This window comes from Drosophila willistoni, chromosome 3R (genome assembly GCF_018902025.1).
Source record: "Drosophila willistoni isolate 14030-0811.24 chromosome 3R, UCI_dwil_1.1, whole genome shotgun sequence".
Taxonomy (NCBI): Eukaryota; Metazoa; Arthropoda; class Insecta; order Diptera; family Drosophilidae; genus Drosophila; species Drosophila willistoni.
In genome coordinates, this window is record NC_061086.1 from 30,155,494 (window position 1) to 30,170,073 (window position 14,580).

At 36.7% G+C, this 14,580-nt stretch overlaps 2 protein-coding genes across 2 annotated transcripts in view; one reads left to right on the plus strand and one right to left on the minus strand.

Moving 5' to 3' along the window:
- LOC6649577 (tubulin beta chain) overlaps positions 1-1,191 on the minus strand; it is a 32,481-nt gene extending 31,290 nt beyond the window's left edge. The window contains exon 1 of the mRNA XM_002072015.4: positions 965-1,191. Coding sequence (XP_002072051.2) covers positions 965-1,021 — 57 coding nt within the window. The 5' untranslated portion in view covers positions 1,022-1,191. The remainder of the gene's footprint in view (positions 1-964) is intronic.
- Positions 1,192-4,192: 3,001 nt separating this feature from the next.
- Positions 4,193-7,689, plus strand: LOC6649579 (probable E3 ubiquitin-protein ligase HERC4). Its single transcript, XM_023179742.2, has 5 exons — positions 4,193-5,454; positions 5,519-5,753; positions 5,817-7,208; positions 7,267-7,380; positions 7,445-7,689. The coding sequence occupies exons 1-5, from the start codon at positions 4,283-4,285 to the stop codon at positions 7,595-7,597; spliced, it is 3,066 nt and encodes a 1,021-aa protein (XP_023035510.2). The 5' UTR covers positions 4,193-4,282; the 3' UTR covers positions 7,598-7,689.
- The last annotated feature ends 6,891 nt before the right edge of the window (positions 7,690-14,580 follow it).

Here is a 14,580-nt window from a genome sequence, read left to right on the forward strand (position 1 = left end):
CTTTTTTATTGCTCCACATAAAAATTTGCCATAAAGTGGGGGGTAAATAGACTTTTGATGATGCCTTGAGAGTTGTTAATTTAGTCAACTGTAAAGGGCAGACGAGAGGGAAAACAGGTTGCCAGAACAATGCCTACTGGTTGCCTTCACTGAAAGTCTCCGAATACTTCCGACAAAATAGAGATTCTGTTTTCTCTTAATGGCCATGGTAGATTGATAAGATTACCTACGGCAACCTTGAGCCATAAGAGGTTTGTTACTATGAGAATTAGGTATACCCATATAAGTAAGTATAGGTGATATCTAGCTAATTGTTTACACCTGACTTTGAAATCGATTTGCTTAAACTTAAAGTCCGAATTTGGCTATGATTTCATGGCATTTCACACACTGAAACATATCATGACAAACTAAAGCTAAAAGTTTGTGAAATTTTCTGCGTTTTTGCTGATAAACCGAAAAAACTGATAAGATAAACTTGGTTGGTTATTTCATATTTTCATCAGGTCCATTTGTAGTTTGGTTTTTTTTTTATAGTTTTGGAGGGAAGGCAAGTTGTCTATGCCGCCGCCCCTCATTTGAAATTGTTCATCACAACAGCAAAATAAATCAAGTGGAAAATAGAGAGAAATAGAAAGAAGCATACACGGAGAGGAAAATAGAAACACAGAGAGAGGGAGAGGGAGAGAGAGAGAGAGCATAAATAATAAACCAAAGAGAAAGAGGGAAAGATTGAAAGAGGCGGCTGGCTAGTGAGAGCGTGCCAAGAAAATTTCATTTTATTTTCTCATTCTGTTTTATAATTAAACATGTGAGGTTAGGAAAGCGATTGAGAAGCAAAAATACTGGCACCTACTACGAGTACTCGTAAAAGTAATTTGCAAAGTCCTCTTGCTTATATACATATGTATGTATGTATGGATGTATGTATATGGGACACTAATTGCATATCAATTATACGCACCTTTGAACCGATTTGATTGCCACATTGGCCGGCCTGTAGATGAACAATTTCCCTCATATTGAGTCTGGTTGATAGATCCCTTTGGATAAATGTATATGCAAATTATAGATTATTCACACAGACACACACACGCACACACAGTTTCAAAGAATTACAGCAAATTCGCACGCGGAAACCGAATGTTTTGGAGGGTCTTTAGAAGCAGCAAAGAAGCGATCGTCACACTCGCGTTGAGAATCAAAACTAAAATTGCCCCTCGTTGCCGGGAACTACAGAAGCAACCAGCGCAATGGGAATAGAGAGAGAGCGTGAAAAGATAGGCGTTTTTGGAGGGATGATGGTGGGGTCGGTACCGATTGTTAGTGTCAGCATTAGTGCTCATGAAAAAGAGAGAGAGAGAGCGGCAGAGATTGATAAACCAGAGAGAATGTGGGGCATTGCAAACCTAATGAGCTAATTTCTTGTCTAAACAGCAATGTGAGAGCTAACAGAGAAAGAGCGAGAGAGAGAGAGCGTGAGCGGGAGTATCTTCGCCCATAGCACGTGATGTGATAAGCGTGAAGAGCAACGTCAACTACAAGTACCTCGATTTTTAATGTAAAATATACAACCTACGACATTCGTTATCTACATGGGCAAGCCCACAAGTAAAAAGATACTTTACGATATTCCCACCTTTACACCTTTATTCATTGAAATTTTACAAAGATTTTTAATCACCCAACTCTCTTATAGTTTTCTTTATAAACTTTGCATAGTACAAGACACTCATGTAGATGTCCGGCTTTTGGGTTTCGCCACATTTCCATGTCCATGTGCTGATCCCACACACCTCATCGCGAAAGATCAATGGTCCACCTGAGTCACCTGTACAGAGTGTTTGTCCATCCGAGCCAGAGGCGCATAGTACATTCGGAGGCATTTCTTTGCCCAGTTTTTTTTCGCATTCCACTTTTGAGACAATTGCAACTTTCATAGTTCTTAAAACAATCGAGTGTCCAGATTCATTTTGCTGTCCACTCCAACCATAACCGGCCACGGTTACTTTTTCCCTGGGATACAGAGGCATTGAGCAGATTCTAGCATAGCCAATATATTTACTTTTCATTAACATCTTGGTCTTGGCCACTGCAAGGTCGGCTATGAATTTGAACTTGCTAAAATCGGGATGAATTTTTAGTTTTATTATTGAATTCTTCTTGTGGGTGATTGGAAATTCTGTTCGTTGCATTGTTTTACCGGCAATCACATGGAAATTGGCGATTTGTAAGTTCTGAAAACAATGGGCAGCTGATATAAAGTGTCGTCCACTCAATAGAGTCCCCGTACAGATGAGTTTTGTATTATAGAAGATTTGAACCACAAATCCACCAAGCCTGCCATTTGCAGTAACTTTGCCATGCCAAACTCGGGGTTGTATTCTTGGAGGCTTGTGGGATTTGATTTCGAGTTTGTTTGCTTTAACCAAAATCAATAGAATTGAAAATATTAATACAATTTCTACTATTCGCCACATTTGAAGTGTTTGCCACTTGAGAAAGTATTACATACTGATTAAAATTTAGTTGAAAACTTTAAAATATTGTTCCATATAATTGATTCGTTACTCTCCACAAGTCTTGAATTGTTGTTCTCAAATTTGACTAGTGTAGCTATTAACTTATCGTTCGGTCCATGGCATCATCATTTAGAGCAACTGCTGAAATAAAGTCCTTGATTTTAAATCCATGGCCAAAGGATTTTTTATTATGTACTTACATATATTTGTTTCCTTGCTGAGATCATGCTAGTGGCGTCGTGTAGTCTTCTTAAAGGCCATGGCGGTCTATGTGTGTGTGTGTGTCTCAATTTCTTGAATGTGTGCGAAAGAAAATTAACCCCTTTTCCTTTGAGAATTTTCATTGGACTTTTTATGAAATCGCCGCACGTTTTGTTGCCAGTACATTTGCGGTTATGCATACACGCACACTCAGTTACAAGCACACACACACACACATTTGATTGTATGTGTTATCTATGTGTGTGCGTGTGTGCCTCTTGCCAAATTGTCGATTTTATTATTTGTGTTTATATGGTTATTCAGCTGTTCTGCATTTTCAAGTGGCTGCCAAAAATTGGGTGGTTAGCGTGGAATATGTTGAATTTCTGGCCAAAACATGCGATGCGCGTCTTCAGCCTCATTTCTTATTATAATGTGAAAAATATCCTTTTACAAATTCAAAACGTTGAAATGTGCGATTTCTTTTGTTGCCGATTTTAATGGCATATATGTACATACATATGTATGTATGTGTGTAAGTTAACTCATATGACCCACGAGTATTGTTGTCGAAAAATCACGTTCGCCTTTACACGGCGGAAGGGGCTAAAGTATTTTCTATCTATGTATGTACATATTTACATGTAGTTTGGTTTCCAAATATGCTTAGTCAGGATATTTATCCTGAAGATCAAAGGGTGCGGTGAAAAGTAACTCTTACTATATAAAGTATATATTCTTGGGCAGCAACTACAAGCCAGATTTATTTGAAGAATTTGTAATTAAATATTAATACAATAAATTATGGTTATTTCATCAAAACCTTTATTCTGACCGTCATTACTTGGTACAGACAATTTAATTATTATTATTATTAAAGTATAGGATATGGTTGTAAACTATCAACATTACTATACAGACAATTTTATTGAAAATTCATTCAAAAATTATATATCTATTTGAATCTGAAGTTAATAATCTTTTTATGTATGTATGGACCATTGTTCAATACTATTTTAAACATTCCCGAACGATCGACAAGGATTTCAAATAAAAATGTACAATTCCACGAATCTAAATTCGTATGATTGCATTTCAACTAGAGATGGTAAACTTTCGATGACACTGTCGAGGTATCGAATTTTGTCGTGTCGAATGAAGAAGAACTTGAAGCAGAAATTTGCGTAAAACATAAGCTTATGAAAATATAATTCTAAGGGATATGAATTATTTTAATTAAAAAATTGGTTATACATTTTAAGAAACTAAATACGTTTATAGGAACTTAAGATATTGTTAAACAAAAATTAAACTTGAACTGTCAAATCAAACGGAAGTTTAGTAGTGTAAACATCAGTTTCTCTCGATGACAAACTCGATAAGAAACGCGTCATAGTGTAAAACAGTCAAACAGTCAGTTCTAAGTAAAGAAAAAGGTAAATAATTAGTAGGCTGATAAAAAGTTGAATTTGCCCCACAAACATAAGCGACAATATATAATATAGTGAAACAGAAACAAGTCAAGTGTAAATAAAAAGTCTAGCAAAAAGTAGATAAATATGGATATGTATTGCTGGGGCAATAATTCGATTGATTTCGGGCAAGAAATGAACTGTGCGATTAAAGATGAAATCTTCGATGGTATGACCCATGTACCAGATGCACCATGGAAAGGCGTTGAACAATTGCGAGACATTGCATTTGGAGATCGATACACTTTGTTTCTCACCGCCAAAGGAAAGGTATACGAGTGCGAAACTCACGGACAGGTGCATAATACGCGTAAAAGGTCACGTTTGTCCCCATTTCGGTTAGTTGCAGGACTTCAGGATATTGAAGTTTCGGCCATAGCTTGCGGTAGCAGCCATTCACTGGTTTTGACAAAATCAGGCGTTGTCATGAGTTGGGGTGTCAATGACTGCGGTCAATTGGGACAGACTACGAACAGCCGTGTGCCCACCATGGTAAAAGTCCCTGACAAAAAGCCGCTTTTTGTGCAGATTGCCTGTGGTAATGAACATAGTCTGGCTCTTACGAATGATGGTACGATTTATTCTTGGGGCTCCAATCGTTATGGCCAATTGGGGATGAGCGAGCCGGAAAACATGAGCAACTGTCATTTTCCGATGCATTTGACTTCGATTCATGGCATTCCCATAGCTACGATTGCATGTGGCGGCAACCATTGCTTCCTGATCTCCAAGTCGAGTGCTGTGTATGGCTGGGGACGCAATAATCGCGGTCAACTGGGACTCAATGATCTATCTGATCGTCCCTATCCTACTGAATTGACAACACTACGTCCATGCGGTGTCCGATATGTGGCTTGCGGTGATGAGTTTTCTGTCTTTTTGACCCATAAAGGTGCTCTATTCACTTGTGGCGATGGTACCCATGGTCAGCTTGGGCACGGCAATCTGTCGAATGCCTTGGCACCGTTCAAGGTAATGAAGCTAAGGGATAAACCGGTCACACAAGTTGCTTGTGCCAAACATTATACTTTGGCTTTTGTGCCATCCATCGGTCAACTTTATGGATTCGGTCAGTTGGGTAAAATTTATACTTTACCCGGGAAAATCAATGGTCCCTGGATATCGCCCACATTGACAGCTAATTCAGCATTCAACGATGCTGTAATTGTAAATCAAATATTTTCCGGAGGCCTTAAGTCTGTAGTTACCACCACGTTGCTTGTGGATAATGTTCCACCTTTCGATATGCGCCATCCATTGTAAGTATCAAATAATTCCAACCCATTGCCAATCTGACTAAAGATTTTGTTTTGCTATTCACAGAAACCAAGAGTCTCAGATTTTCACATTGAGCGAACAGATGGATAATAGCGTCCTAGTAGACGAGGAACCGGTTTTTGTGTGGTGCATGCATTGTTCTTGTCTGAATGGTTCTTTTCTATTGGCCAATGATCAACATTTGAATTGTTCTATCGAAAACTTTGGAGTAGATATAAGGGCTGCTCAGAAGGCTTTTAGAAACATACGAGATGTGGTCAGCCCTTTACACAAGGAGATGGTAAGTTCTGTAACCTGTTAACAAGTTATTCCGATTATAACAAGAAATCTCTGTGCTTTTCAGATCTGGATTGTTTTTACTCTACAGCTGATTCCTTCACTGAAATGCACGCCGGCGGATGTGGAAAGCCTACGGGTATATTTGATTCTGCCGCTGTATCATGAATTTGCCAATTCGAAGCTTTATAGTCGTCTTCATGCTCCGTTCGCCCAAGCCATTTTCAGATTGAGCGACGAACATAGGAATATCGTAATGAAATGGTTTAGTCAAATGCCGATGGATTATTTTAAAGACATGGTTGAAAATTTCCTACTAGCAGCCGTTTATATAATGAGATCGTTAATACCGAGAGCTGCTCAATTGGGATCGCAGCTGTTGCCACATAATTGCGAATTGCATGAAATCTTAAAATTGGTTGAGTATTTTTATATTATTAATATCGAACGAGAAAGTGACCGTTTGACCAATGAGTTTTTCTATTTGAATGAACTTACAAAATTTATCGATATAAAACTTGAATATTATGAATATATGCTGGCAAATCAAGATAAGAATCATATATGTCATTTTGAATTCATATTCGATGCAACGGCCAAGTGCGCAATGCTTAAAGCTGATCAATCTTGGCAAATTGATAATTTTAGTCATGTATTGCATGACCATCAACTAAATTTATATATCAGCCGGGAACATATCGTCAAAGATTCGCTAAATGAACTGCAAAAATTATCCAATGTTCGACCCGAAGATCTAAAAAAGCCGCTAATTATCAAATTTATCGGCGAGGATGCTGAGGATGTCGGCGGAGTACGTCAAGAGTTCTTTAACCTATTGCTAAAGAAAATATTTGATCCCGACTATGGCATGTTCAAGGTATTAGAAGAGTCACGACTGCTATGGTTTGCCGATTCGACTTTTGAGAATAAAAATCAATTCTATTTGCTTGGCTTGGCCTTTGGTCTCGCCGTTTATAACTTAACCGTCATCAATTTGCCATTACCATTGGCATTATATAAGAAGCTCCTTGGCAAAAAGGTTGACCTGAGTGATTTACATGAGTTATTGCCATCGGAGGCCAAGTCACTGAAAGCTATACTCGACTATACAGGAGACGATTTTAAGGAAACCTTCGATCTAACATTCGAATTATCTAAAGATGTGTTCGGACAGTCGATAACGAAACCTTTAATACCAAATGGCCATGAGATTGCAGTCACTTTAGAAAATAGACAAGAGTTTGTCAATCTCTATGTGCATTTTGTGTTAAACCAAAGCATAGAAATGCAATGTGCAGCATTTCTAGACGGTTTTCTGAAAGTTTGTTTTGGTTGTGCCTTGTTCATGTTTCAACCCGAAGAGCTAATGGCTGCAATATTGGGAACCGATGACTACGATTGGCAAGTTTTGCAGGATAATTGTACATACACCGGAGATTATACACCTGAAGATGAAACGGTAAGTCCTTAGTTAATATCTAAAACAGTGCTAATTTAATATTATTCTTTAATAATAGATCAATTGGTTTTGGAGCGTTTTTCACGATCTGTCGGAGGAAGAGAAAAGAAAGTTTCTACTCTTTTTAACTAGTAGCGATCGTCTTCCTATTCAAGGCATGCAGGCCTTAAAGGTAGAAATGAATTTCTAATATATATATATATATATATTATATTATTGATTTGCATTATTTATAGATTAAAATTCAACCTACCTACGATGATCGTTATCTACCCGTGGCTCACACATGTTTCAAAGTCTTGGATTTGCCTCGCTACAAAAGTAAAACGATACTGAAAGAAAAACTGCTACTGTCCCTACAATATAGTCATGGATTTGGTCTCGTTTAATATTCTTCGTTCTTTTTTCATCATTTTCACTTGTAATTCAGTTTGTCGATTAATCATAAACTGCTTTCGTTTTACTTGTTTATTGTCATAAATAGTTTGTGCAATTTATTTAACTACTGCCAATCGGGGCGAGGCTTGAAAAGTTTCTTTAAATAAAACCAACTATCAATTCAGACTGGCCATAATTTATATATTTTTTTTCTTCCATACGCATATGTATTTGCATTTGGAAAATTCATTTTGATTGCTTATTCTGCTTTTTACAAAAAAACAACAACATCGACCATGAGAGAATTTCAACAGCAGAATTGCAGCGTTGCTTTTATTAGTTTAGTTTTTGAAATTAAACGTATTTGCATGTCAGACTGTCTGTCACTCACATGAATGTTGTCCCAAAAAAAAAAAAAAACATTAAAAAAATGTCCAACATAGAAATATTTGTATGCAGTTTTTATTTTGTATCCTTGCAAAAAGCAATATTCCTTTTTGGTCAAAAGTTTTTCTAGAGTCTAGATTATAAGCAACTTGAGTTAGCTTCAAAGTTTTAATGAGAAATGTAAACAAATGGATTAGTCTGTGTCATGGAAAGGACAATTACTTGAACTAAATGTAGTTTTTATAATAATGAACTCTTTCCTCTTGTAAGTATCAACCTCTATGGTTAATTTGCCTTTAAATTAGGTGGTGAGTGTATAGCCAATTCGTTATCATGTCAATTTTGAGACAAAACTGGTTGTCTCTGTGTATTTTTGTAGGAGTTTGCAAATGTTATAATATTGTTGCTTTATGCCTTTGGTGCCTTTTATAGCTGCAATTGCAAAGTGTACAATTTAATTGCTTTTCGGTTATTCTACGGGCCGTACAAACACATTCATAATATATACTTACATACATATGTACATATACATGGCTAAACTAGTTGTCGCCTGGCATCCTAACTATGTATCTACATACATGGCATAAGAAAGAAAATCAAATTGGAAATGAATTTACATACATATTTAGGGATAGTTTCGTTTTTATATTTGGGTACAATATTTTGCTTTTAAGCGAAAGCCAGTAGCGTTTTATAGTCTCCTTTCAACTCGTACTGCCCTTGCCATTGGACCAATTGGACCTTAGACCAAACTCCTAGTTGGCTAAAACCAAACGGAAGCCGTTGCCATGTTGGTTAGTTGCCTGCCATCGAAATTCCGGATTTAACAGCAAAGTAACCAAAATGCAATTGTTTTGCAATTGGCATTTTGACCACATTCTGACACCCGGCCAATGGCAATGCCAATACGGCTAGCGAGTGTCAACAGCAGCCACTGTAAATTGGCAAAAACTATACAAACACACACACACACACACACAAATACATATATCTATTCTATATCTATATATATATCGATATGGTTTGCGTAATTTATTTAGCATTTCAAATGTTTTTCCATTGAATGAGAGGAAAGCATTAGGCACAGGACATTTCTGTCGATAAATGCTGAAAAATCCTTAATTGAAAATGAATTTGGTTTTTTTGTTATATGTGTGTGTGTTTTATTTTGGGGGGAGGGACTTGCGGAAGTTTAAAAATTTTATTGTTGCTGCTAGTGCTTTTCTTTTCTTTTTTATTTCTTTTTTTTTTCCAGCTACTAATTCGGATAGTTTTGTGTTTTATCTGTCTGTATGATGGCTGCATGGTGGAAAGGACATGTGAGTTTTTGGGGGCCGCAGGCCGACATTTGCATATTTCGCCCCAGCCACCGATGGATTTCAAGTATCGTAGTGTTATCCTTTTTGCCACAGCTGCAGCAGCAGCATTTTGTTTACTTAGTGTCGCCGAATCTGACCATGATGACCAAAACCCATTCTCCCCCCTTCTCCACACACACACACACAATACCCGTATACATATCTGGATTTGCCTTTGTTGTGTCTATTCCTATTTTTGATGAACGTGTCGTAAGTGAAATTGCAACTGCACTCGTATGTATACGCTTCTCTATCTGTATAGAAGAGATACACATAGATGAATGGTTGATGGTCAGGCTAAAGCTATATTTGCCATCATGCATGCAAATTGCACTAATGAGCGAGACAAATTTTGCATAGACAAATGGATGACCAACTGGACTAAAGTTTCAGATGAAAACCCAGATGTCTGAGGGAAAGGGAGACCCTAGTCCTTACTTGTAATGCAGTCCTTTTATGAAATTTTTGGGGGGATCAAAAAAGAAACCCCCAAAATGAGGTCACAATACAAAAAACCAAGAAAAAAAAAATAGGAATACAAAAAAATAAACCGCAAACTTGGCTCACAGCAAAGTGGAGCTGGAGGTCAGTTTTCACGCACGGTCGCTTCGTTCACGGAACTGTGACAGTTTTTGTCGCCACTCCTGCAAATGTTGCTGACCCCTTGTCCTCATCCTCAGCCTCAGCCTCATCCTGGTCGTGGCCGTGGTCCTGGTTCCGCTGCTGCTTCTGCCATTTTTGCTCATTAGAGTAAATGCACTTAATTAGAACCCTTGGTGGATTGTATATAGGGTAAGGAAAAGCAACTCTTGCAGCTATGATTATGCTGTGTGCTAATAACAAAGATGGTAAGAGAAAAAAAGAACAAAAAACAAAACAGAAACAATGCAGTTGACACTTAAAATTAGTGCAAATAAATAAAAGGCTAAACGAAATGCGACAAATGGTTGGTGAAAATGTGCAAAAATGGCTTACAAACTTGCCCGTTTTTTATGTGGCCAGTAATTTGTGTGTACGTATACATCTTTGTTGGTATATGTATGTGTGTGTGTGTGTGTGCGTGTGTTGTGGTATTTGCATTTTCCCAGCGGTTGTTTGGCATCATTAGCGCTAAGTTTCAATGTGGTCGAGTAGATAAAACTTGATTGCAGTTTGTTTCCTTGTTTTTGTTTTTTTTTATACCCTTTCACAAAAAGCATTTACACATTTTCCTCACCAGCCAGCTACTCAATGACGAAAGCAAAGGTGTAGATTTCCAATTTTTTGAAGGAATTTCAGTTAATGTTTTTTAGTCTATAATTTTGTTTAAATTCTAGAATGAGAATCATTGATTTGTACTTTCAAAAGTCAATTTAATGGTAATTTCTAACTTATGTAGGTACGTATGATCCTCCTTTCTTTCTCTATAAGGAATACTTAGTATTATATCTTTCATATTTTATTATTCGAAATTACATCTGATACTAACTGACGAAGCGAGGGAGAAAGATATGACCAGAAAAGAGAGTGAAATAGAGAGAGAAAGTGATAAATTTTTGCACTTTGGAAATATGTGAAATATTCAGGATCTGGATCTTTATTTATAGATTTTGCATACACAGTTTATGACTAAGAAGTTTGGAAATAAAATTGAAATAAAATATTTAAAAGAATATTTTTGGTAAGTTGATTTTTATGTTAATAGTAAGGATCAGACGTGCTAAAAAGTGAAGTAAATAAATTACCAAAACTTTTGCCATTCTCAGAACCTTCAAGACTTCCTGAAAAAGTTCTTTGCTTTAAAAAACACTTTTGAAATATTAAAAAAAAAGAAGAAAGAAACTTAAACAATTGATGTCGATCTCTAAAAAAATAAAACAAATATTAAAACTATTAAAAAACTTTTTGGATAGTTTGTCTAATCCTTCTTAATAATGGTCCTTCTTGGTTTGGTAAGTTAACGAAGTGAATTTATAGCGTATAAACAATGTGTCATAGTGTCTTTTTAGACTTTTCTGTGGTTTTTTAGTGCAGTCATTAAAATTCATTAGTATTTATTAGTGGGCCAAGACGATAACATGGTTGAATGCGATCGCAGCAGGGCCACTCAGTAGGGTTAAGGAATCGGATCGGCAAATATGAAACAAAAACCAATGTCCTTCAACTTGTATTTGGTAGCAGGAGCCTTGAGGCATTTCATAAAATTGTTGGGGGGGAAAAATGTTTGACTTTTGCTTTGTCGTTTAATTAAGTGAAAAATTGCTTTTCTTTGTGTAGATAAATTTTATAGACAGAGTTATGTATCTGCGTGTCTATATAGTTTGCTGCAGCTTTGCTGTCAGTGAGGCCAAATGAGACATAGAGTCAGCCATTTGCTTGCTTTTAGCTTATTGGATGAGATGTTTTCTTTCTCTCTTACCTCTCATCTGCCTTCAGAGTGGCGTCTCTTTAATAATGCAATATTTATTAAAGTGAAAATAAAACTTGTTGTTACTTACAATACTTAATATTCTCTTTCACCTACCTTAGTGTGGAATTTTTTCTTCTGTGGGTGGCAGAGAGGCACACACACACACACACGCTTTGGGCTTAGACCTTGCCCCGGCTCCCTCCCTGCTTCTGCTGCTGCCGCCCCACAATGCGGTAGGCGTCTACAAGTTGTTGTAATCCGTCGCATATCTCCATTAAATATTCGCAATGTAAATACATAAATACTTAAGTAAGACGCTTAACCAACACATACGCACTTGTACTCACACACGCTTTCCCAACACTCACTCACTGGGATGCCATTGCTTTTGCCTTTGTATTTCCATCACCACCCCCGCTTAGCTAGGCTTTCCCACTGTCTGCGCCCCAGCCCCGCCCCAGTCCCTCTCTCTTCCACTCTCTTTTGGTAATCGTACCATAGTTGTTTGTATTCGCATCTACTTAGCATTAGTCCGTGTACACGGGCTTTGTATTAATTTAACTGAACAGCCATGGAGATTCCTTGGTTAAGTCCTGCTCCTACCCCAACACAAACCCCCCATCATAACCTCTGCCCCTTGCACTCCGCTCGGCATCATTCCATTACATTCGGTTCAGCCCAGTTCTGTTCTGTTCTGTTCTGTTTGCTGCAGCGTTAAGTCGGTGAGTGAAATTTTGAGCTTATTGAGGGCAACCAACACACATTAGACAATAATTAAATTCAAGCCAGTCAAGGAGTTTGTCTATTTGTGTGTGAATGTGGGTGGATTTTGGTTTTCGTCTTGATTAAACATGAGCATCGGTTCAAAATAATTGCAGTCGCTCAAAAATTAATTCCAAGAAATTAAATATTCACATAACTACTAAAATGTCTAATGATTACTAACTAATAACCATCAAGAAAATCAATATTTCCGATGGCCACTCCTAGAGACAGCGATAAACTATCTTTTAAGAATTTAATTATGTATATATTATTTAAATTTGGTTGTGGTTGTTATTGTTTTGGAACAACTTTATTATTCTTTCTTTTATCAGCTGTTGAGACAGTTTTAAAACTAAAAGGATAGCTAAGTTTTATACAGGGAAAGTACTTAAAGTATTTAGCATCAATCGAAATAAATGATAACCCATCGAAAGTGCTTTCAGAGTAGTTATCGCCTGTCAAATATTTCAAGTAAATGGAATTGAATTCTTAAATAATTCTCTTAATAAAGGCATTAGTGTTATACCTTTTCTAAATACGTTATAGAATTAATAATTGGTGCACAGCCTGAAGGCTTTTGTTGTTCTGGCTTCACAATGTCACTTAGAATTAATTCTTTTTTACAATTAAATAATAATAATAATAATATAATTGGTGCAAATATTTATATTTCTAGTTTTAATATATGTATAATAATAAATAGTTCAAGTACAGCAGCAACAGATCTAAGGGATTTCTCTGAAAAGAGTTTCCTAAGCTGATTTTCTTTGGAATTTTTTTTCCAATAAAATGCGATACTATTCTTCCTCTTCTAAATTGATAGATTTTATATAAGAAAATTTGTGAAACTGTCCAAAAGGACTGATCATAAGAATATAACATACACTTAAGTGAGAATCAAATTTAATATGTGCGACTTATTAATACTCTATTATCTTTTGGTAGCTTTTCCAATGTAAAGATTTTCTTTCTGTTGTGTAACTTGTAAAGTAAATAATGTTGGCTCCAAAAATACATCAGTTTTTTTTTTTTTGGTAATTTCCGCTATACTTTCTCTCACACACACACACACACACACACATACTCACCTGTGACATATACAAATTGCGTCAGTGTAACTTCTCATTTGGGCCATTTATTTTGCTGGTCGTTTTTCGCTATTTACGTTTTATTTTCACTCTTTTTTTTCCCCACTTTTAACTACTTTGCCCAAGCTGACATTGCTGGTGGTGCTGCTGCTGCTGCTGCCTCTTTTGCTTTTCTTTGTTATTTTTCTTTTTGCGAATTTTTCGGTGCATAAATTAAAATGCAAATCCTCCGCATGGAAAATCCCCTGTAATTAACATACATTAGCACGAGGAAATGCAAAATTTTTCTTTCCAATTTCGTGTTTTTTTTTTTTTTGCTTTGCTGTTTTCTTGCACCGTTCTTCTTTCGTGTATGTAGGTATGTATTCGTTAATTTCTGGACAATGACAGTTGGGCCACTGTGGCCGAGAGAGGAGGGCGCCCTAATATGAAAATACATTGGCGGACCGTCTAGGCGAGTTCAGAATTCTGTGGCCCTTTTGGGCCTCATGCATATGCAGCATTTGCAGTTGTTGTTGTCCTTGCTGTTGTCCAGGCATAAAATTCTCATACAGAGAGAGAGGGAAAGAGAGAGAGAGAGAGAGGGAGAAGGAGACACACATACTTACATTTACGTAATCAACATAAGGTCCGTGTAAATTACACGAAACATTTTTACTCATTTTGGGCCCAAACTTAGATACTGAATTTGGTTGACTTACAGTTTCGACATTTAAAATACTCTTTCTTCTAGATACCATAAATAACTTATAAGGTTTGCCTCTTAAATAATTGAAATTGGGAAATACTTTGCTTTATAGCCATGTCCTTAAGCTGAGATCAAGAGCTAAAATCATCATGTAAGCCACTTTCAATGGATAATTAGTCGATGGAATTGTTCCGACCATGTGAATTCTTTATTTTGACGTATGTTGAGTCCTCGTAACGATATATCAAAACGCAGATGTCAACGGAAAAAAGAACTATTGCTTTTGTAAGAGTAACTAAACTTTGACGTGGCAATGTTA